The following is a 22,142-nucleotide window of genomic DNA, read 5'->3' as shown; positions in this document are numbered from 1 at the left end:
GTAAGTGTGACAGTGAGGGTCTAAAATCACTATGTCTGACTCCAGCCCCCCGCTCTTCATCCTCACACTAGGTTTTGATTGTCTGTTGCTTGTCTGTCTCCCCAACCAGGACCAGACCTTCCGGCCTCATTCCCTCTCGTGTCCCAAGTCTCAACAAGAGCCTGGCCCCATTGTCTGTGCCCCCTTCACCATGGAAGCTCCTCTCAGGCAGGGGCCGGATGTGACTCCCCTGGTTCCCCAGTGTCACCCAGCACAGGACCTGGCACACAGGAGACTTAAGTAAATGTTTGTTGAATGAATCAAAGAATGGGTTTCTGGGGAATGAGTTAACAAAGACAGACGTCGGAAGAGTCATGGTTTTATTGCCGGGTTTCAGGGAAAGGGCTCAAATGCGCCCAATCTCCTTCAGCTTGGCCACCAGGTCCTCTGTGGTCTCCACCTTGACACCGGCCGTGCGCTGGGGTGGGTCTTCCACGCTAATCACGGAGAGCTTGGAGGTCAGGTCCACGCCCAGGTCCCCAGCCTTGATCACCTCGATCTTCTTCTTCTTGGCTTTCTGCACATGGGAGGCCCACGGTTCACAGGGCTGCCCGAGCCCCTGCCCACACTCCTGCAGCCCCCTTCCATGGGTGCCACGTCCGCAGAACCATTCCCACTGGCTGAACCCTTCTGGACCTGCCCACTGGCCAGGGCACACGTGACCTCTTACAGGGCCACACCTGCTGTGGACAATTCCTGCTACATCCCTGCTGGCTGGTATACCCTGGGGAGCCCTCCTATCGTGGGAGCCCACCTTTAGTCAACCGCCGTGGGAAGTCCTTCACTGGCTGGAACGGACTGGCAAAGTCATCCTTCTGGCAATAATAACTCAATAGACTTTTGGCCAAGATGACCAATTGTACTCTCCCTGTTGGCTGAGATGATGACTCACTGAACCCTCCCTATTAGATGAGATGACCTACTGAACCCTCCCTATTGCCTAGGATGACATGCTGAAACCTTCCTACTGGCTGAGATGACTCACTTGAACTCACCTATTGGCTGAGATGACTCAATGAACCCTCCTTGTTGGATGAAATGACATACTGAACGCCCCCTATCAGATGAGATGACACACCGAACTCTCCATTTCGGCTGAGATGACAACTCACCCTATTGGCTGAGATGACACATTAAACGCTATTGGCTGAGATGACACACTAAACCCTCCGTATTGCCTGAGATGATACGTTGAACTCTTCCTATTGGCTGAGATGACCCAATGAACCCATTCTAGAGCCATGGTGAACAGTGAACTCTTCCTGTTAGCCAAGAGGCCCCATGAACTCTTCCTAGTTAGCCATGATGGCCTAAATGATTCCTTCCTGTTGGTAATGATTACCGGGGGAACCTTCCCTGACAAACCAAGATGACTTAATGAATCCTCCTTATTTGGCTAAGATTATACAATGAACTTTTCCCATTGGTTGGAATGACAGGGGAACACTTCCTAGAGTCCAGTGAAGCCTTTCTATTGGCTGAGGTAACCAGCAAACCCTCCCTGTTCGCCAAAACAGCCACACCCCCCGACCCCGAACTCTCACTACTGGCAGAAATGATTCAGTGAACCCGCTCCGTTAGTCAAACTGACCGGGTGACCCCTTCCTTTGGAGGAGACGTCCCTTGGGTCCTCTCTCCTCCGACCTGACCACCAGGGAGGCACTGGGCCTGCAGCACTCACCTGTCCCCAGGCCCCCAGTGGCCCATCTGCCAAGCACTCACCATGATGTTGGGCAACGTGGCGTAGCGGGGCTCGTTGAGCCGCAGGTCAGCGGTCACCACGGCAGGCAGCTTCAGGCGCAGGGTCTCCAGGCCCCCATCGATCTCCCGCTCCACTTTCATCTTGTCCCCTTCCATTGTCACCTGGGAGGCGAATGTGCCCTGGGGAGGGACAGCGTTGCGGGAGCACAGGTGAGGTTAACCCAGGGCAGGCACAGAGCAGGCCACTGCTGAGTGCACGCCACACGGATGAGCCAGTGAATGAGAACAGAAGTGGGAGAGTCCCGCAAGGTGACCTACAGACATCAAGCTCAAAAACAGGAGGAAGCCACAAGAAGGGAACTCCAAAATCCAGGGGAGGGTGTCTTTCCTGGGACCCAGGGTGTAGGTCCTAATGTCCTGAACCTGCCCGTTGGATCTCCCTTCCTTAATGATAATGAACATGTATTGAGTTTTGGGCACTGTTCCAAGCAACTGTATTAAGTCATCAGATCCTCGTAGGAACTCTATGAGGTAAGTGCTATTATTCCCATTTTACAGATGAGGAAAACTGAGGCAGAGAGAGGCTCAAAAATGTGTCCAGCCTGGTTCCAGGCTCCATGTCATGGTCTCATTTACACACCTTTCTGTCCCCAGGAGCTCCCTTTGAGGTCCCTCTGCTGAGCCAACAACAGAGCCTCCTGTGTACCTTGATCCTCGAAACATCCTCTGGGGCCCCCTCGGCACCCACCCTCTGGCCCAAGGCTCCTCTGCCCTTCGGTCCTGAACCACCATTTCCTGACGTGACCTACACCCTCTCTGTCTAACCAACCTGCTCTCTCTGTTCACTTATTCACTGGACAAATCTTTCAGGTCTTAGTTGGAATGTCCCATGAGCCCGGCTCTGGGGATGCACCATGAACACAACCGACAAGGACCCAGCTTTTGGGGGCATTTATCCTGCAGTGAAGACCACCGGTAACCAAGTAAATACACAGTGGCCACTGGCCACATGTGGCTTCTGAGCACGCGAAATGTGGTTAGTTCCATCGAGGGAGGGACGGAATTTTTCATTTTATTTCATTAATTTACATTTTAAAACCAATAAGCAAGATCCATTATCATGATTGTGGTGATGGTTTCATAGGTGTTACACGTGTCAAAGCTTACCTAACTGTACACTTTACATGTGTGCAGTTTATTGTACAGGTCAGTTTTATCTCAATAAAGCTGATTTAAAAAAGGATACTTGATGCAGTTATTGGAAAACGTTTAAGTCTGTTTAGAACAAGTTGGACGCGTCAATCTACTTTTTCAACAATGAGTATTAGGAATCTAAGTATTTCTTATGGAAATTGAGCATGTGAATTGAGATGTGCTGTAAATATAAAATACACACTGGTTTTCGATGACCTCATACCAAAAGCCAAAAGAATGTAAAATAACTCAATTTTTTTTTTTCTTTTTTTCTTTTTCGGCCACGCCGCGCGGCTTGTGGGATCTTAGTTCCCCAACCAGGATTGAACCCAGGCCCTCGGTAGTGAAAGCAGAGTCTTAACCACTGGACCGCCAGGGAATTCCCAGCTCAATATTTTTTCTATTGATGACATGTTGAAATAATATTATCGATATATTGTGTGAAATAATATAGGATTAAAATGAATTTGGCCTTTTTTACTTTTTTAATGTAGCTGTGAAAAGCTTTAAATGACTCATGTCGCTTGCATTTCTATTGGACTGGAATGGGAAACGTGGGGTTGGGGAGGGGGCGTGAGTACTTTCATAGACAGTGGGCAAGGCAGGCCTCTCCGAAGAGGCGATGTCTGAGGAGAGACCTGGTGGGGAGTGAAAAGCCCTGAGGAGATCTGAGAGAACCCTGCTCCAGGCTGAGGAAACAGTCAGTGCAAAGGCCCTGAGGCAGGGCTGAGTGGTGTGGCTGAGGAGCAACAGGTTGGGGAAGCGGCATGTGAAGGCCCAGATGTGGCCTGGGGTCCTGGCTGTGCGCCCCTCCTTCCTGCCCACTGGAGTGGCCGTCCTGCTTTACACCTGCCTCCCTCCAGAAGGGCAAGGACAGGGGTGGCTGTGTTCTGAGCCCCCAGGCCTGGCCTTCAGCAGATGCTCCCAACTCCGGCCTCACCTGTGGCCAGTCCAGAAATCCAGCTGTCATCTGCCCTGTCTGGTTACAATCATCATCGATGGCCTGGGTGGGGAAAGAGAGAAGACTGTACAATGACGGAGCTTCTCACGTACCATTTGGGCCTTTCTCTAGAATGCAGGCTGGCAAATGTTTTCCCTAATGGGCCACGTAGTAAATATCATAAGGTCTCTGTCACAATCACTCAACTCTGCTGCTACCAGTGCACGAGCAGCCATAGTCAATTGCACGAGCAGCCATAGACAATAAGTATCTATGTAAACAAACGCAGTAGCATTTCAATAAAACTTTATTTATAAAATCAGTGGTGGCCATGGACCACAGTTTGCTGACTCCTGGTCTAGAATGATCCCATCCCCTCACTTGGGCCCCGAGATAGGCAGTCACTTGTCCAGGAGCACATGAGGGCACCTGGCATCCCAGATGCCAAATCTTTGCCCCCTGTCTAAATATTCCAGAGGCCTCCCTCTAGCCAAACCCTGTGCCAGTCACACTAGGGAACTAGATGAAATGGCATCTGGGCCAATGAGAACGTTTTATCCCTGACCCCAGTGATTGGTTCAAGGATGGGCACATGTCTCCAGCTGGACCAATGAAGTGCCAGCTCTAGAAGCTTTGCTGGAGCCCTTGGGAAAGAGATTCTTATCTTTCTCTTGGGTTTGTTAGGCTGGTGGGATGTGAGCCTGGAGAGACACAGAGTGAAGCCAAGACAGAGGAGAGGAGTGTAGAGCACGTGGGACTGGATCAAGCTGTGCCTGAAGCTTGTTACATAACCTAATGAGTTTGCTTTTTGGCTTCAGCCAGTTGGAGTCACGATTCTGTCACCTACCTGCTTGCCCAGCAGCACCAGGTCCACCTTCTCCTTCTCTGCCAGCTTGGCCAGGACCCGGGCCACCTGCAGGGGACCCAGGCGATCCGCCTCCGCAGCCGGCACCTCCACGTGGATGCCTCGGTCTGCACCCATGGCCAGAGCGGTGCGGATGGTCTCCTGCGGAGCAGAGAAGGGGCTTGACTTGGCTTCTAGCCCTAGGGGGACCCAGGAGCCCGGTCTCCAGCCCTCCACCCTCAGACCCAGGAGTCCAGGCCCCAGTCCCTCCGCCCTCAGACCCAGGAGTCCAGGCCCCCAGCCCCTCCTCCCTCACACCCAGGAGTCCAGGCCCCAGTCCCTCCTCCCTTAGACCCAGGAGTCCAGGCCCCAGTCCCTCCGCCCTCAGACCCAGGAGTCCCGGCCCCCAGCCCCTCCGCCCTCAGACCCAGGGTCCAGGCCCCAGTCCCTCCACCCTCAGACCCGGGACTTGGGGTCCCAGCCCCTCCCCAGGCCCCCGAGCACCTGGCACTGGGTAGGCCCGCAGCTGACGGCAATGACTTCCTTCACCAGCTTCTTCTCCTTGAGCCGTACGGCCTCCTCCACGGCGATCTCGCAGAAGGGGTTCATGGAGTGCTTCACGCCATCCGTGACCACACCCGTCCCGTCGGACTTCACCCGGATCTGCTCAGCCGGGAGGGGAGGTGGCAGGGTCAGGGGGAAGCGGGCGAGAAGGCAGGGGTCGGGGGGTGGGTGGCGGTGGCCGGGACACCAAGCCTCGCACAGGCTGGACGGGGACCACAGGGATCTGGAAAGGGGCAGGGCCTTGTCCAGGGTCCCACAGCTCCAGGGACAGAGAGGGTGAGAATTCACAGACGGGTGGAGGTCACCTCCTCACTCAGACATTCGCTGAGCACCAGGGACGTCTGCCATGCTCGTCCTACTCTGTGGCTGTTCCTGGGGCCTGAAAGAGTGTTTCTCAAATTTTTCTTGACCATAACCCACTGTGAGAGGTACATGTTACAATATCCCCAAGGGTATTATAAATGCACAACATACATTTATACATAAACATAAATACCAAGGCAATGCAAGGTTCGGTGATCGATTCTAACCCTTCCATTATACACCATACCCTGACATTTTCTGTTCTTTTTTTTTAAATGCCAGCCTGCCACATGGTTTTCCTGACCGACACATGGTTAAGATCTAGTCTGAAAAACACTAGCATTGAAAGCCTCTCTCTGCCAAACAGGCTAAGGTCAAGGGCAAGCAAACCTCGTCTATTCCTTTCCTCACATGGTGAGTCTTCACTGAACACTGGCCCTGCGCTGGATTCCTAGGCACCACCGTGTGCAAGGCAGACAGGTCTGCTGGCCCCGGAGCTCCTGGTCTGGCACAGGGGGGCACGGCAGGAACAACTAACTACTGCTTCTGTTAGTTTCCCGAGGCTGCTGTGACAAATGACCACAAACTTGGTGGCTTACCGTCTCACAGTTCTGGAGGCCAGAAGGCCAAAACAGGTTTCGCTGTGAAATCAAGGTGTCGGCAGGGCTGCGGTCCCTCGGGAGGCTCAAGGGGAGAATCTATTCCTTGGCTTCTTCAACTTGGAGGGGCTGCCAGCATTCCTTGGCTTGGGGTGGCATCACTTCACCCTCAACTCTGTGCTCCGTCTTCGTGCGGCCTTCTCCGAGTGAGTGTGTGTCAAAACTCGACTCCTCTCTTATAAGGACTCTTGAGATGGCATTTAGGGCCCACCTGGGGAATCCAGGAGAACCTCCCCATCTCCAGATCCTTAACTCAGTCGGGACTTCCCTGGTGGTCCAGTAGTTAGGACTCCGCACTTCCACTGCCAGGGCCCTGGGTTTGGTCGCTGGTTGGGGAACTAAGATCCCGCAACCCGCCCCGTGCAGCCAAAAAAAAAAATCCTTAACTCCATCACATCTGCAAAGACCCTATCTCCAAAGAAGGTTAACAGTCACAGGTTCCATGGATGAGGAACTTCATGGCCCAGGGGGGCCCACTGTTCCTCCCACTACAATCCTCTTGGTAGCAAACAGGGACGACAGTATTGGCCACTGCAGGAGCATCTCGCAGGAGCCCTGTTCTAAGCAATCACACGCACCCTAACTCATCAGTCCTGGCAACAGCCCCGTGAAACAGGAGCTGTCGCTGTCCCTGTGGGCAGACGAGGAAACTGATGCTCCGAATGGAAGCACGTGTCCCAAAGTCACACGGCCAGTCAGCAGTGCTCTGCGCCCCAAGCACTCAAGTCCCCTGCTGTACCACCTGACAATTCCTGAAGGGGAGTCCAGGAGCTGTGAGACGGCACGATCGGGGCCCGACCCAGTCTGATGTTGGAGGCTATCAGGGAAGGCTTCCCTGAGGCAGTGGCACTTGAGCTGAACCTGAAACAGGAACTGGCATCGAGCAGGTGAAGTGTGAGGGACAGTGCTGGGGGTGGGGGAGGAGCACGTGCAAAAGCCCTGAGGTTTGCGGAGTCCCAGGAGGCTGGTGCGGCCAGGGGAACACAGCGTGCTGTCAGAGAAGCTGGCAGGGGCTGAACCGGGGTGACAGGCACAGTAACAGATCCTCAGGATGCCCACATCCTAATCCCTGGAACCTGTGACTGTCACCTACATGGCAAAAGGGACTTGGCAAAAGTGATTAAGTTTAGGATTTTGAGAGAGGGAGATTATCCTGGATTATCCAGGTGGACCCAAAGTAATCACAAGGGTCCTTATAAGTGAAAGAGGGAGGGGAGAGAGCGTCAGGGTCCAAGAGAGAAAACGCTAGACTGTTGATCGAAGACATAAGAAGGGGCCACAAGCCAAGGGACGCAGGTGGCCTCCAGAAGCTGGAAAAGGCCAGGAAACGGATTCTCTTCTTGAGCCTCCGGAAGTCATGCAGCCCTGCTGACACCTTGATCTTAGCCCAGTAGACTCGTTTCAGACTTCTGACGTCCAGAACTGTAAGAGAATAAATCTGTGTTGCTGTGAGCCACTAAGTTTATGGTAACTAGTTGCAGCAGCGATAGGAAACGAATTCAACCGCGCAGGGCCCAGCAGGCCAGGCCGGGGAGCTGGGTCTTGGTCCAAAGAACAACAAGGGAAGGTAAAGAGGTGAGTGGATCCAACTTAAGTTTGTACAAGGTCGTTCTGGATTCTTGGTGTAGAAAACTGGAAAGATGGCAAGAGCGGAAGTGGGGAGACAGCTGGGCAGCTGTTGGTCACCGAAATAAGAGAGGACAGTGGTTCGGGCAGCCGTGGCAGTGGCTCGGATGACCTATCCACACGTGGAAGGGGATGGATTGGAGAAGTCTGTGGGGGTGAAACTGACAGGGTGCTGGGGGAGGACAGGGAAGAGTCTAGCAGGACTCCCGGGTTTCTGGTGGGTACATTAGTACAGCGGGCGAGGATGCTGAATTTGGCTGTAGCCTGAGAGAGAGACTTCCAGAGAAGCCTGGCTTGGGAGCCTGCATAATCTGGCTCGGGACCTGACCTCTTTCTTCTCCTTGGCCGGAGCAGATGTGGGTTGACAGCAGGGACTCTCTCTCTGGGACTATTTCCCTGTACCTGTTTCTCTGGGGCTGAAGGATGCGGTGATTCCTCCCATCCACCGGACAGAACTGAGATGGGAATGTGGGATTCAGGCAGGGGTCCCCCAGTCTGGCTGTACCTCAGGGACCGGTAACATTAAAAGGAGGAGGAGAAAGAGGAAAAGGACAACTCGCACTTTCTATCACTGTCACTTCATTTTGAAAAAGTCACCTTAGCACCAACAGTAAGGCTCAAACCCCAGAACTTAATAAATGCACTTTACAGAAAAAGCCACGGAGCAAACACCATGCGCTGAGTCCATGTTTTTTTTTTTCACTGGAACCTGGGCTGGGCATGTCACCCAGGATTTCCCCAGAATTTCCCAGACACGCCCCTGGCTCCATCCCTCACCTCCTTCCCTGGTCATCTTCCTCAAACTGCATCCCTCCTAACTCTCCCCGCCCCCTTCCTCTGTTTCTTTCTAGAGCACACCTGCCATATGACATATGCTGTACTGATTAGCTGTCTTCTCCCCAGCAGATCGTCAACTCCACGAGGACAGGGATTTACGGGCATTTTGGTCATGACCGTATCCCCAAGGCCTAGAACGGTGCCTGGCACGTGGTGGACGCACTGGAAATATCTGTCGGATGAATGAATGAGAATTTGCTCACAAGGGTCATGCATTAAAACCTGCACCTGTCCGTTCATCAAACACTTACTAAACAGCATGGAAACTAACAGGCCAAAGCCCTGTCTTTCATGAAAAAAATAAAATCCAAGATAGGAGTTTCCCCTTTATAAATAGGAAAGCAGTCCATCAGTATAAGGCCTCACCGGGAAGCCAGGGGGCCCCAGAGAGCGCCTCAAGCCTGCTCCGGCCCTGGCAGGACTCTCAGCCCCAGACTCCTGACCCCCAAGGAGGAAGGGGTGCGAGCTCTCCAGCACCAGGGACCCGTGCCAGCTCACCTTCTCCATGGACGACCTTTGAAGCCTGAGTTGATTTCAAGCTTCAAAAACACTGTTTAGTTAAATTACGTAAGTCGGGAAACCATGGTTGGCCTGAAAAATCAGTGACGGTCTTTTTTTTTTAAATAATGATGTTTTATAAATTGAGGGAGATGATTCAGTGAAGCTTCCAGGCTTTCTCTCTAAGGTGTAACAAATTAACTCTCAACAGAAACAGCCAGAGGGGACTTCCCTGGTGGTCCAGTGGTTAAGACTCCGCGCTTCTAGTGCTGGGGGATGGAGGAGCATGGGTTCAACCCCTGGCTGGCCGCATGCCACACAGCGCTGCCAAAAGAAAGAAAGAAAGAAAGAAAGAGCCAGAAACAGGCAGGCAGGCAAGCCTCCAAGGGCTTTATAGGCGTTAACTCATTTAACCGTCCGGACAGCCCAGGAGGTTGGTTACTGCCAGCACCACCCTCATTTGCTAGATGGGTCAACTGAGGCACAAAGAGGCCAAGCAGGTGACCATGGAAGGCCTCACAGACAAGGTGACTTTTGAGGAAAGTCTGGAAGGCAGTGAGGAAGCAATGCTGGGTCAGACCTTGCACACCACCACCCCCTCCCGAAAGGAGCTGCCAGTCTGGGCGCAGGGGGTGACAACTGGGCAAACAGGATCTCCATCCAGTGTGGGAAGGGCTGAGACACAAGCCCAGGGGGCTGCAGGAGCGCCCAAGGACACATCAGGGTAGCCTGAGGGGATGGGGCGGTGGGGCGGGGGGGGCTTCCTGGACGTGGTGATGCCAGAGAATCCCTACACCCTATTACAACCAGTGGGATCAGAGTTAGGCAGGACAAAGGAGGGGTGAGAAGCAGAGGTGGGAGGGGGGAGCTGGAAGGGCACCCAGACAGAAGGCACAGCAGGGGCAGAGGCCCGAGGCAAGCAGCAGCCGGGTCTGTCAGGAAAGTATGAGCAGCTGGGAGGCACAGAGGGGCGATGGAGGGCCAGGGGGCCAGCGCTGGACCGCGAAGGGGCTCGAGCACCCGGCGGAGGGGCGGGGACTTTGTCCTCAGGGTGCTGGGAGTGGCGGGATGAGGAGGAGGGGAGGGGCATGGTCAGCCCTGAGGGCAGGAAGCCCCCCACACGCAGGCTGGGAGGGGACAGACTGGAGGGGAGAGACTGGGGAACCAGGAGGAGACAGCGGTGAGGGTTCAGGTAGAAGAAGATGAAGCCTGAACTGCTGGAGAAGAGGGAGCAGGGCAGAGAGATGGAGAGGGCGGGGTGGGGGGGGACGGGGCTGAGAAATGACAGGCTCTGGGAGATGAGGGAAGGAGGGCTGGGGTGGTGCCCGGTTTGGTGATTAGGTAGTTAGCAGCGTTTGAATCACTCGTTTCAGACACGTCCAGGGAGATGCCCTGGGGCACTGTGGAAGGGGCAGGCCCTGCCAACACTGCGAAAAAGTACAGGAGCTCATGTCAGAATGAGTTCACACTTCCCCATTCGGCACGAACACCAGAGGCACCCATGGGCCAGGTCCTGGGCTGCGCAACGCTGGGACCCAGAGCTGAGTCAAATGTGAGCCTGTCCGGCGGGGGAGACAGACATGACCCCAGACATCTCAGGCCAGGGCCCAGGGCTGGGGCAGAGGGAGGCTATGGGAGCCCAAAGGGACAGTCAGATTGGGAAGGACACCAGAAGAATCGGGTCCCAGGACCCCAAGACGAGCTTGTCCCTCAAACAAGCAACCCCCCTGCCACACGCTGCCAGAGCTGTCATTAGGCCAAGTGGCTGTTGAGTGAGAGCAGGACTTGGCTGCGTTTTGACCTGACTGCGGTTGCCTAGCCGGGTGATCCGGCAGCTAACAGAACCTCCACAGACCTGTGTCCTCACCTGTCCAACAGGATTAATAACATCTAAACAGGGGAATTCCCTGGAGGTCCAGTGGTTAAGACTCTGCGCTTTCACTGCCGTGGCCCGGATTCAATCTCCAGCTGGGGAACTAAGATCCCACAAGGCACTTGGCATGGCCAAAAAAAAAAAAATCTAGACGGTATTGAAAGGACTGAATAGGTTCATCTCCATCAAGGACCCAGAACGCTGCCTAGTGCATAATAAGGACCCACTAAATGTTGAGTTGTTAATGACTGCTTAAGTTTTCATGCTAGGGTCAGGCCTCCAGGCCCTGTACTGGGCAATGCTGGGGACACAGAGGTGGACTCCTAGTCTGATGGGCATTGCGGGGTGGGAACATACATGGATGGAAAGTCACTGCCTTCAGTCTGGTTTAGGCCAACTGTTGAGACAAAGTGGCTTGAGGGACTGTGTCTGATTTACCTCTGTCTGGACCAGCTTCTGTCTGGGGACAAGTCAGGCCCTCAGAGACCTTGCCCTCCACCCCTCTCGTGGAGGTTGTGAGCTAGACCACCAACTTGTCAGATTGGTTTTCATGTCTAGCAAACACACTTCTCCCTTCCCAGCCAGAGTCTCCTCACCTGCCCTGGGGCTGTGATAGCTTCTGGGTTCCCACAGGACCTCCATGACAGCACTTTTTCTGTGCTGAACAGCCAATGCAGCCGAGTGGGTGAAAAGCCTGGATTGTGTGCAAAGCACTAGATGGGATGAGGAGTCAGAGGGACCTGGATAGGAATCCCGGCTGTGCCCCTTCCCAGCTGAGTGACCCCTCTGTGCCTCAGTTTCTGCGTGTGTTAAACAGGAACCATGGCTCCTCCAGCAGGTAAGAAATAGAGAAGGTAACTCGCCCTGCAGACGATTCTCAAGAGAGTGAGTACAGAACTGGCGGAAGGGGAACGGGGTCATGACCCAGAAGGGCTGGGTTTGAATGAAGAGGGAAGGGGCGTCAGAACCTCTCAGTTCTTGATCTTTGCCCTCAGGTGTGACTTTGACGTTTGAGGGAAGAGCTGCAGAGATCAGAGGTACCAGAAGACCCTCATACAGTGTGCGCTCTTGACCCCGGAAGTATACGGCCGCGGGGCTCAGGGAGGAGGGAGAGGGGGGCCCGGTCACCTTCACGGCGAAGTCGATGACCCTCTTGACAGCCACAAGCGCGCGCAGCTCCGCCATCTTCCCGCCGCGGCGACCCGCCGGGTCGGTCCTCACCCTCGGCCTCACGGTCCGGACGCCCCGCCCCCTGTCCTTCTCTGCGCCTGCGCCCCGTGTCACCAGCCAGTCAACCACTGCGGTGCCCGCCTCCCCGCCCCGACAAAGGACCAATCAGGAGGCCGGAAGGGAGGGCGGTGCGGCAAGCGGATGCGGGCCAATGGGGAGAGGAGCCTGGGGAGAGAGGCGGAACCCGGAGGGGAAGGGAAAAACTGCTTCGTGAAGGGGGCGTGGCCGAGAACTAGGGGAAAGGTCTTGCGGGGGAGGGAAGCGCTGCCAGGGAGGAGTTCCAACGAGTCGTCCTAAGCTTTTCCCAGTGCCCTAGGATTAGCCCTCTCCCCTAGCTCCCCACCTCTTCCTCGCCTCTCCGAGTCGCGGTGCCTATGTGTCCGAGTCCCCCCATTCTCTCCATGCCCGTGTTCCTCATCCCCTCTATGAACGTGCCTCTACGTTCCCCCATATCCGTCCTCCCCCGTCCCTGTCTCCACTTTTCCTCGATGTCTGTGTCCCTACATCCTCTCCACGAGCCCTTGTCCCCTCCTGACCCCACTACCCCCTGTCCCTGTTCCCATCAAAACCCTTGTCCTGTCCGTGTCCGAATCTCCGTTCCCGTGTCCCCCCATGTCTCCACGTTCCCTATAGGTTCGTGTCCTTACTTCCTCCCTGAGCCTCCAGGTACCCCCGTGTCCGCGTCCTCGGGTCCCCCAGAAAGGCACGTGGAGCCGCGGCAATGGAAGCAGTTCCTTTATTCTGCCCCAGGCAGCTGCGGTCATAAGCACACGGGGAATCCACTGATGGCATCCGTGCTCTGCATGATCATGTCCGCCAGCAGAAAGCAGAAGCCTGGCGGGAAGGGAACGGAGGGCGGGTGGAGGAGGGTGGGTCCTAGCGCGGATGGCCGGAAGGGCCCCGGGGACTGGGGTTTGGGGCTCCCAGGGCGTTTCTGTCGGGTCCGCGGGAGCCCAGGAGTGTGTTCGGGAGTCCCTGGGAGGTCACTGTGGTGTTTCCTGGGAGGACAGCTGGGGAGTCTCTGCAGGGAGGGGGGGGTCCTCGGGGCAGTCTCCTCTCCACCCTCTTCCGTTATCCAGGTTACCCGCGAGAACAGAGAAGGGTAAAGCCAGCCACCCCGAAAAATAGGACCAGGAGAAGAAGACGTCGTTTTTCCATGCGTTCTTCACTGTGTAGCCTGTCATGGCGATCAGCAGCAGCAGGCCTGGGCCCCGCCCACCCGCCAGGTGAGGGCGGCCAGGGGGCTGCACCCAGGCCCCACCCTCACGGCGCCCACCGCCTCAGACCACGCCCTTCTTGCCCTCCCTCCCGTCCCCCACCTCCCTGGCCCCGCCCCTGACCCCGCCTCTTTAGCTCCTCCCCCTCGAGGCCTGGTTCCGCCCCCCCCCCCCCCCCCGAGCTCCCCCGCCGCCCCGGGTCTCTGGCTCTCTTCCTGGTGCCTCTAGTCGCGCGCGACCCCTGGGCCCCTACCTCCTCCAACTACCAGGCCCACCCTATGCCATCTCACCGCAGAGGAAGAAGATGGCACTCGTGGTCCGGCCCCGCGAGTCGCCCTCCTGGCACAGAATCCGCAGCCCCATCACCAAGCCCACGATGCTGCAGCCCGCCGCCAGCACCATGCACGCCCCGGTCACCGCCAGCATGGCTGGGGACAGCGGGCCGCATCAACCCCGCTGGCGCCGCTCCTGGCCACCACCCCCATCCGCCGGCTCGGAGCTGGGAGCAGAGTCAGGGTTTTGGATGGGGACTTGGAAGTTACATCGTGAGCGGCGGTTAATGTTGCAACAGGGAGGCGGGTCCCCGAGTTGGGGTTCCTGGTGGCCTGGTCACGGAGGGGCAGCCGGATCTTAGGCTGAAGTGGAAGGGCTGGGGGCGGGGGTACCGCAGGATGTGCCGGGCTGTGGTGTCAGGTGAGGGGGCCAGCTGTGGTCAGTGCTGGGGGCTGTCTCTCCAGTAGGGGGGGAGGGTCTGACAGCTGGGCGGCCGGGCCTCACTCTGGCAGGGGATGTTGGAGCAGGTGCCCCCGCTGCACTCCTGCCACAGGCCACTGTGGCCCCCAGAGTAACGGATCCAGTAGTTGGTGGCCGTGGACAGAATGGTGAGGATGTTGGCCAAGAAGCCCAGCAAGGTGCCCCCGCTTTGAAGGCTCCGCTTCACCCCCATGCCAGGGAGGCTGCTGCCTAGGACCACACGTGCAGGACTGGCCAACGCTCCTCCCACCCCCAGGTCCCTGAGACCCCTTCCTGCATGTCCCTCCGTATCCCAGATGGCTACCCCTGCACCCCTGCCTGGTGCCCCTACTTCTGGGACCACCCCCCTCAGGCCCCTCTCAGACCCAAAACCACCTGCCCCCTCAGGCATCACTGCTTAGGAACCTCTGCCTTCCAGAGACCTCCATCCCCCAGTGGACGTGACTTTGGCCTGTCCCTTGCCTTCCCCACCACACACCCACCTAAATGACTCACCCACAGCTCCCAGGGCTTCTCAGACAGAGCCCAGAGGGTGGGGGAAGGGAGACTGGGTCTCTGTGAGGCAGCAGGAGTTCCAGAACCCCCTCTTCTAGTGGCCATTTAAAGAGATAACCACCCACCCACCCATACACACACACACACACACACACACACACACACAGAGGCAGCTCTTCTGGCAAACTGACAGCTCAGAGTCAGATGGCAAGTCTGGGGGACCCTGAGGGCCATGACATGGTAGCCCATGTCCTTCTAGAAACTGCTCTTCCCTTGACCCCATAAGCTCTCCTGGTCCCCAGCTCTCTGTGCCCTCCCAGGCCCCCATGCAGCCTCCTGCCCCTCCCCCTCCCTCCACTTCTCAAGGCCGGTTCTCCTGGAGAACTCCATTCTGCATCTTCTTACCAGGTGAGCTCCAGTGACCTCTGATGCTCTGAGAGCATCCCAAACTCCATCTCCAGCCCAGGTCCTCACCTGCTTCTGACCGTCTCCCAGACCCTGACACTCAGCCACACCCCCACTGAGCTCAGCATCTTCCACCAAACCAGGGAGGACACCATCATCCCATCCAGTTAGTTGGACCACACCCCCGGGCACTATCCTTGCCCTCTTCTTGCCTCTCACCCTACAAAGCCCTTGGATCCCTGAGTCCAGTTCCTCCCACCCCCTGAAACTTTCTGGCTCCTTCCCTCCTTTCCCTCTCATGCCCTGGCCCCAGTGCACCCTTGTCCTGTCTCATGTCCCACCTGCTGGATTGCCAAGCTCTTCTCTCCCCTTCAAGCCTCCCCCATGGGCCCCAGAAGGAGCTTTCTGGAACCCAGACCAGATGCTGTCCCTCCCCTGCTCACACCCTTAGCTCCCCATCACCCTCAAGAGACAGTCAACTGCTGGGCTAGAGGCGCTGCCTCCTACCCGCCTCTCCATCCTCACTTCCCTGGACCCTCACATTCTACAGTGGGCCACAAAGCACTATTCTCCATCCTCTGAGAACTCCCAGCCTCTCCACGCCTTCACCTTAGGGTCCCTCTGCCTGCATTACCTTCCCTCGGCCCTGGAGAAGTTCCTAAACACCATCTCCCCAGAAAGCTCACCTCCACACCGCACCCTTCCTCCAGACACAGCCAGTCTTCCTGCCGTACCCGCCCTGGGCTCTGCCTGCCCCCACCGGACTTGGAGCCCCTGGCGGGCAGGGCCTGATCTGACTCACCTCAGCATCCCAGTGGGAGGCCCAGCAGAAAGGATGCACTCAGGAAAAGCCAGCTGAAAGAGTGAATTTGTTCTTTTTCTTTTCTTTTTTTTTTTTGGCTGCACCCCGCGGCTTGCGGGGTCTTAGTTCTCTGACCAAGGATTGAACCCGTGTCCCCTGCAGTGGAAGCACGGATTCTTAACCACTGGACCACCAGGGAAGTCCCAGGAGGGAATTTATTAATGAAATGAGCAAGGCACACTAAGGGTGAAGGCAAGGGTGACAAAATCAAAGAGGGGGCAAGAAGAAAAGAGCTAAAGGGAGAAAGACGAAGGGAAGAAAAGAGATAAAGGATGGAGAGACGAGGGCCCTGGGGCCATGCCCGAGCCCACACTGGTCCCCACTCTGGTGGGAGCATCTCTAGGGCAGGGCAGGTAGCAGGACTGACTCCTCTCTGGGTGCCCAGTGTCATCCACTCTGGAGCTGGAGCGTCGTCTCCTGCTGTGGCAGCATTAACCTCGGAATAACCAGATCCCAGCGAATTTTTGTTGAATAAATGAAGACACAAAGGAAAGAGCTTGCAGACGCTGGGAGTCAGGGCAGGGAGGAGAGCCAGCTATTTTCGTGGTTCCTGATGATGCCTTCAGAGAATGGAGTGCCAAAGCCATCCTGTGGTTCACATGGCCTCATAGCCAGGCCGGTGGGCCCCGTAGTGAGCTCCCAGACTCAGGCCACCTGGGTTGGCAGAGAGAAGTTAGACCCTTGCTCCTGCCCTGCTCCCTCAGAGCCCCCAGCTGGGCCCCTATCCACCCCCTGGAACTCCCCAGGGCAGCAGTCACCTGCACAGAGAAAGAGGACAGTTGAAACCCAGCCCAGGTAGAAGGACCAGGAAAAGAAGGACTGGATCTGGGGGTGTCCAGGCTGTTTCCACCGCTCGACAGTGTAGACCACCATGGCCACTATCAGGGAGAGGGCTGGGGACGGAGACAAGAGAGACGGCTCAGCCCCTCCGCAGAAACTCACCAGGTCCCAGCGCCCCAAGCGCAGCCCGGAGTCCTTACCCGCGGCAAAGGCTAGGAAGGTCGAGACGATGGGGCCGCGTCCAGGGGCAGACAGTGAAGGGATGCAGGACATGATCAGAAAGCTCACAGAGATCAGGCCCCAAAGGGCAGCCAGAATGCAGAAGCTCTGTGTCACGTGGATATAGCCTGCTCAGAGACGGGACCGCTGAGTGCCCGTCCCCTCAGGCCCTTCCCCACCCCGAGGGAGACCGCTCCCCCTTACCTTTTACTGAGCCCTGATCCCCCCTTGGCCAGAGGCCCGAGTGAGACAAGGAGCTGGGCCCCTCGGCCACAAACCAGAAATTCGTGCTCAGAGCCACCAAGAGAGACAGCAGGCCCAGGGAGCTCGTGAGCAGGGCCAGGGACCGGCAGGGCTCCATGGGGCGAAGGCTGGGCTTCTGGGTCCTGGGTGAGGAACAGCCTGGTGATGCAGATTCCTGGGTCTCTGAGAGAGGAGGAAGCTACGCCCCCCGGACTCCTGGGAGACTCAAGCAGTTGGGGCAGCTGGGGGACCTGTGGTCTTTCAGATCAGACTAGTTTGGTCTCACCCAGTTCCTGGCAACTGACTCTTGTCACACATCCTCCCTTCCCGGCTTTCATCGGCACCCGCCCCCCCCCCTCCACCCCTTGAGGTTCCCCTCACAGTATATGGTGGGGGGGAGGGCCCTGGAGATGTCACATTGTCAGTGGTTTGGATGGGTGGGACGTGCCTCTCTGTCTCTACAGAAGTTTCTATGCCTCCTGCCCTTGGAGCCCTCCACACCCAGAGGGGGCTTCCTGGAAGAGGTGAGAGAGAGGCTTGGGAGGCCCAGAGGTGGGGTGTGGTGAGTGAGGCCAGGGTGTGAGTTAAATGGGAGGGGGAGGTGTGGCCAGAGGGGACAGTTGGGGGATGCATCATTCTTTCCTGTGGGTTCTGCAAACTTCCGTTCTGGCAGACGGGGGCCCCAATTCTAGGGTCTCCATAAAAGGAGGGGGCAGGAGGCTAGGAAACCTGGGGCTGAAGGAGGAAGCCGCTAGGAGACCTAGACTCCAGGTCCTGAGCGTGGGGACACTCAGACTCCCGGCTCCTTGCTTGGAGCTTATGCCCAGGGCAGGTAAACAGAGATCGCAGTTTTGAGCTTGTGGAGGGAAGACGTGCCCACATCCTCATCTGACACATGAGTTCACACTTAGTGCTGTTTTGAGCAAGGCCTTCAGTCTGGTGCGCTTCATCAACAGGATCTGGGTTTCTGTGGTCAGGGAGCGGGAGTTGGGGGTCAAGGATGTCAGTGCAGGACTTTCTGGCCCTCCCCTCACGGCAGCATCAGGTCCTGGGCCCCACCTCAAATACAAGGTGAAGGTGCCACAGCCCAGGTAGAAGGCCCAGACAAACTTGACCTCTATGAAGCAGGAATGACCTGGAAGAGGACTTCTGTCCCGCAGATGAGCTGAGCTAACGGTCCCAGGACAGCTGGCGAAGGGGTGAACCAGAGTGACCCAGGAGGCTGGGTCCTCTTCCTCGGTTGGAGACTCCAGTTTGCAGGCCCCCATCCCTCACCCAGGTCCTCACCAGTGGGGTAACTGGCCAGTCCTAAAAACATGCTCATGAGGACAGGCTCCCAGAAGGGGATCCAGGTCTGGGGCAGCTGGGGTGCCATCACAAAAATGGCACTGGACATGGCTCCTGTGATTAGCAGCCGGACAACCTTCAGGAAGTCGCAGCCGAGGGCATGTGGTGATCACATGCACAGAACCCATCTGAGATCTTTTTTTTCTCTCTCTCTTTTTTTTTTTTTTTTTTTTCTCCTCTCTCTCTCTCTCTCTTTTTCTTTTTTGGCCTCACTGCATGGCTTGTGGGATCTTAGTTCCCCAACCAGGGATTGATCCCTGACCCTCAGCTGTGAAAGAAAGGAGTCCTAGCCACTGGACTGCCAGGGAATTCCCCCCATCTGTGATCTTGACCCCATCCCAACTGCAGGCAGCTCCAGTCCCATCCTTAGCCCCGTCCCTACCCTCCAACCCAACCCCATTCTCATTCCCAACAACAAATTCAATCCCATCCTTTTATTTATTTATTTTATTTACTTTTGTGTGTGTGTGTGTGTGCCACACCACATGGCTTGCGGGATCTTAGTTCCCTGACCAATATAAAATAAAAATTAAATTAAAAAAAGAAAAAATGAAAAAAAAATCCTTTAGATACTGTGTAGAGAATGGACTGCAGGGGCAGGGGTTGGGTGGAGTGTGGGTAAGGGTTGAGGTTGAGCTGATTAGAAGTCTGTGGCAATAAGCCAGGTGAGACATGATGTTGGCTTGGATCGGGGGGTAACCATGGTTGAGCAAGAAGGGGTCAAATTCCGAATATATTTTTAAGGTAGAGCCAACACGATTTGCTGATGAATCAGATGTGAGATGTAACAGAAGGAAAGCTATGGAGGGCGATCCCAATGTTTTCGGCTTGAGCAGCTAGATGAAAATGGACTTGTCATTTACTAAGTTGGGGGAGACCACGGGAGGAGGAGATGCGGAGTGTAAGAGAGATCAGGAGCTCAACTTCAGATATGCGGAAATTGAGATGCCGCTTCTTTTCAAGTGGAAATGTTGAGTAAGTAGTTGGAGATACGAGTCTGAAGTTATAACATCATTATTATTGCTAGAGTCAGCCCCTATAAATATGATTCCTGGAATAAGTCTCAGTAAATATTTCTACTTAAATAGGCCTCAATAAATTCTAATTAGAGAAGAAGCCTTCAGTTGCTATTATTACTAGAGGAAGCCTCTATAAATAGAGTATTTTTGTTATTTGAGGAGGTCCCAATAAATATTTCTAGGGAGTAAGCCTCTATTAATATAACAGTTCCTAGCATAGGCTGTAATAAATGTTCTTATTATTGGAATAAGCCTCCCTAAATAGTCTTTTTTTTTTTTTAAAGGAATTCCTTTATTTTTATTTTTTATTTATTTATTCATTTATTTTTGCCTGTGTTGGGTCTTCGTTTCTGTGCAAGGGCTTTCTCTAGTTGCGGCAAGCGGGGGCCACTCTTCATCGCGGTGCGCGGGCCTCTCACTGTCGCGGCCTCTCTTGTTGCGGAGCACAGGCTCCAGACGCGCAGGCTCAGTAGTTGTGGCTCACGGGCCTAGGCGCTCCGCGGCATGTGGGATCTTCCCAGACCAGGGCTCGAACCCATGTCCCCTGCATTGGCAGGCAGATTCTCAACCACTGTGCCACCAGGGAAGCCCAGTCTTATTATTTTATGATAAGCTTTAGTAAATCTCATGGCGGTTGGCATGCGTTTGTTGAATGAACTAATGAATGAGTGAATGAAGAGAAGATCTAGGTCATGAATGATGGATGAAGAGGCAGGTGCAGGACGAGGTGCAGATCAGAGTTCTGGTGCTTCTCCTTGGAAGGGTCCATCCAGGGAAGGGACAGGAGTTTGGGAGAGCCAACTGGAGATGGCGCGAGTGGGCAAGGAGGTTGTTTTTCACAGTTTTTTTTTTTTTTTTTTTGGCCGTGCTGGGCAGCATGTGGGATCTTAGTTCCCAGGCTGAATTCTCTCAGTGGCGTTTTGGAGGGCTCCAAGGAGCTCTGGTTGTCTCAGCACAGAAAGAATTCAGCGAGAGGCAAAGTGGTGAGATAAGAAGCGATTTATTAGATTATTAGAATAGGACACTTGTGAGGCTTACAAGCAGGTGGGCAAGAGGGTGCCTCCCCGAGAACTTAGTGGGCTACCGTTTTATAATCAAAGGAAAAGAGGGGAGGGGGAGAAGACCGCCTTCTTCCTCATTCTTGAGTAGTCGTCATGCTTCCATCATCAGCTCCGCCTCCAAGTTGGGCAGGGGAGTTTTTTTGTCCCTACATGGTCAAGCCAGGACTGTCATGGCACTATGGAAAAATTATTTCAGGTCTCATCTACAATGAGGGTCTTTCACTTTGAAATGTCACCTTTCCATAAATTATTGTTTTTTATGTGTGCAGAGAGCATGTCATAGGGGTTATGAACTTACTGAGCTCACTGGACAGGATGTGGGTCTCAGGCCACCATTGTTTTATTGTTTGGGGCATGTCTCATGCTTCTGTCGCATGGTTTTGTTGCTAAGCAAGCCTGCTTGGTTTTGTGGTTAAGCAAACCTGCTTTCTTAAGTGATCATTAACTTACAGGGGTCTCCCATACTTTTTCTTTACTTACAATCCCCTAGTGTAAGTAAATCCCCTATTTAACTAATCCCCTATTTAATTACCTACTTTGTCCCTTTATTCTGTCCCTATCATGACCAGGCATAGAACCCATGCGCCCTGCATTGGGAGTGTGGAGTCTTTACCACTGGACCACCAGGGAAGTTCCACAGATATTTTCATTTATCGTATTATCCTACTGTGATATTATGTTTTATAACAAATATATATTGTTGGGTCTTTGTCCCCACTTCTGGCATAGAGATCCTAAAACTCTTGGAATTTCCTAAGTTGTGAGAGCGAGGGGAACCAACCACATGATTAGAGGGTCAGAACTTGCAGTCCCACCCCTTGACCTCCTGGGAGGGGAGAGAAGTTGGAGATTGAGTTCAACCACCAAAGGCCAATGATTTAATCAATCATAACTATGTAATGAAATCTCCAGAAAAACCCAGAAGGAGAGGAGGATTCAGAGAGCTTCCGGGCTGGTGAACACGTGCTTTCTGGGGGAGAGTGACCTACTTGGAGAAAGCACGGAAGCTCCGCACCTCTTCCCACTTACCTTGACCTGTGTATCTCTTCCATCTGGCTGTTTTGAGTTATATCCTTCTATAAAACACTGGTGATCTAGTAAGTAAAATGTTTCGCTGAGTTCTGGGAGCTGCTCTAGCAAATTAATGAAACCCAAGGAGGGGGCTGTTGGGACCTCTAGTCTATTGCTGGTTGGTCAGACGCACAAGTGACAACCTGGGCTTGTGATTGGCATCTGAAGTGGAAGGCGGTCTTCTAGGGCTGTGTCTTTCACTTGTGTGATCTGACACTTTCTCTAGGGAGATCGTGTCAGAATTGAGTTACTCGCTTGGTGGTGTGGGGAAAAAGCACACCCATCAGAATTGGACCTACACATGGGTTTCCTAGCAGTTGAACCCAGGGACTTCCCTGACGGTCCAGTGGTTAGGACTCCGC

At 54.9% G+C, this 22,142-nt stretch overlaps 3 protein-coding genes across 4 annotated transcripts; all 3 read right to left on the bottom strand.

Annotated features, from left to right (window-relative positions):
* Positions 1 to 342: 342 nt before the first annotated feature.
* On the bottom strand, positions 343 to 12,349 carry ETFB (electron transfer flavoprotein subunit beta). Its single transcript, XM_059905961.1, has 6 exons — positions 12,207 to 12,349; positions 5,223 to 5,381; positions 4,722 to 4,880; positions 3,875 to 3,937; positions 1,762 to 1,920; positions 343 to 556 (listed from the first exon to the last, which is right to left on the bottom strand). Exons 1-6 carry the CDS (start codon positions 12,261 to 12,263, stop codon positions 386 to 388), a joined length of 768 nt encoding a protein of 255 aa, XP_059761944.1. The 5' UTR covers positions 12,264 to 12,349; the 3' UTR covers positions 343 to 385.
* A 679-nt stretch (positions 12,350 to 13,028) lies between these two features.
* CLDND2 (claudin domain containing 2) lies at positions 13,029 to 14,471 on the bottom strand. The gene is made up of 4 exons (XM_059905993.1): positions 14,303 to 14,471; positions 13,816 to 13,953; positions 13,393 to 13,512; positions 13,029 to 13,142 (listed from the first exon to the last, which is right to left on the bottom strand). Exons 1-4 carry the CDS (start codon positions 14,469 to 14,471, stop codon positions 13,069 to 13,071), a joined length of 501 nt encoding a protein of 166 aa, XP_059761976.1. The 3' UTR covers positions 13,029 to 13,068.
* Positions 14,472 to 16,435: 1,964 nt separating this feature from the next.
* NKG7 (natural killer cell granule protein 7) lies at positions 16,436 to 17,511 on the bottom strand. 2 transcript variants are annotated; one of them, XM_059905991.1, is made up of 4 exons: positions 17,244 to 17,511; positions 17,021 to 17,167; positions 16,799 to 16,933; positions 16,436 to 16,694 (listed from the first exon to the last, which is right to left on the bottom strand). In XM_059905991.1, exons 1-4 carry the CDS (start codon positions 17,398 to 17,400, stop codon positions 16,636 to 16,638), a joined length of 498 nt encoding a protein of 165 aa, XP_059761974.1. In that variant the 5' UTR covers positions 17,401 to 17,511; the 3' UTR covers positions 16,436 to 16,635. The 2 variants fall into 2 exon arrangements, with proteins under 2 accessions (XP_059761974.1, XP_059761973.1); XM_059905990.1 differs by having other exon boundaries at positions 16,799 to 17,167.
* Positions 17,512 to 22,142: the final 4,631 nt, after the last annotated feature.

The sequence above is a fragment of the Balaenoptera ricei genome, chromosome 19 (genome assembly GCF_028023285.1).
Source record: "Balaenoptera ricei isolate mBalRic1 chromosome 19, mBalRic1.hap2, whole genome shotgun sequence".
In the NCBI taxonomy this organism is placed as follows: domain Eukaryota; kingdom Metazoa; phylum Chordata; class Mammalia; order Artiodactyla; family Balaenopteridae; genus Balaenoptera; species Balaenoptera ricei.
The sequence above is the reverse complement of the archived record's forward strand: the minus strand, read 5'-3'. Positions and strand labels throughout refer to the sequence as shown.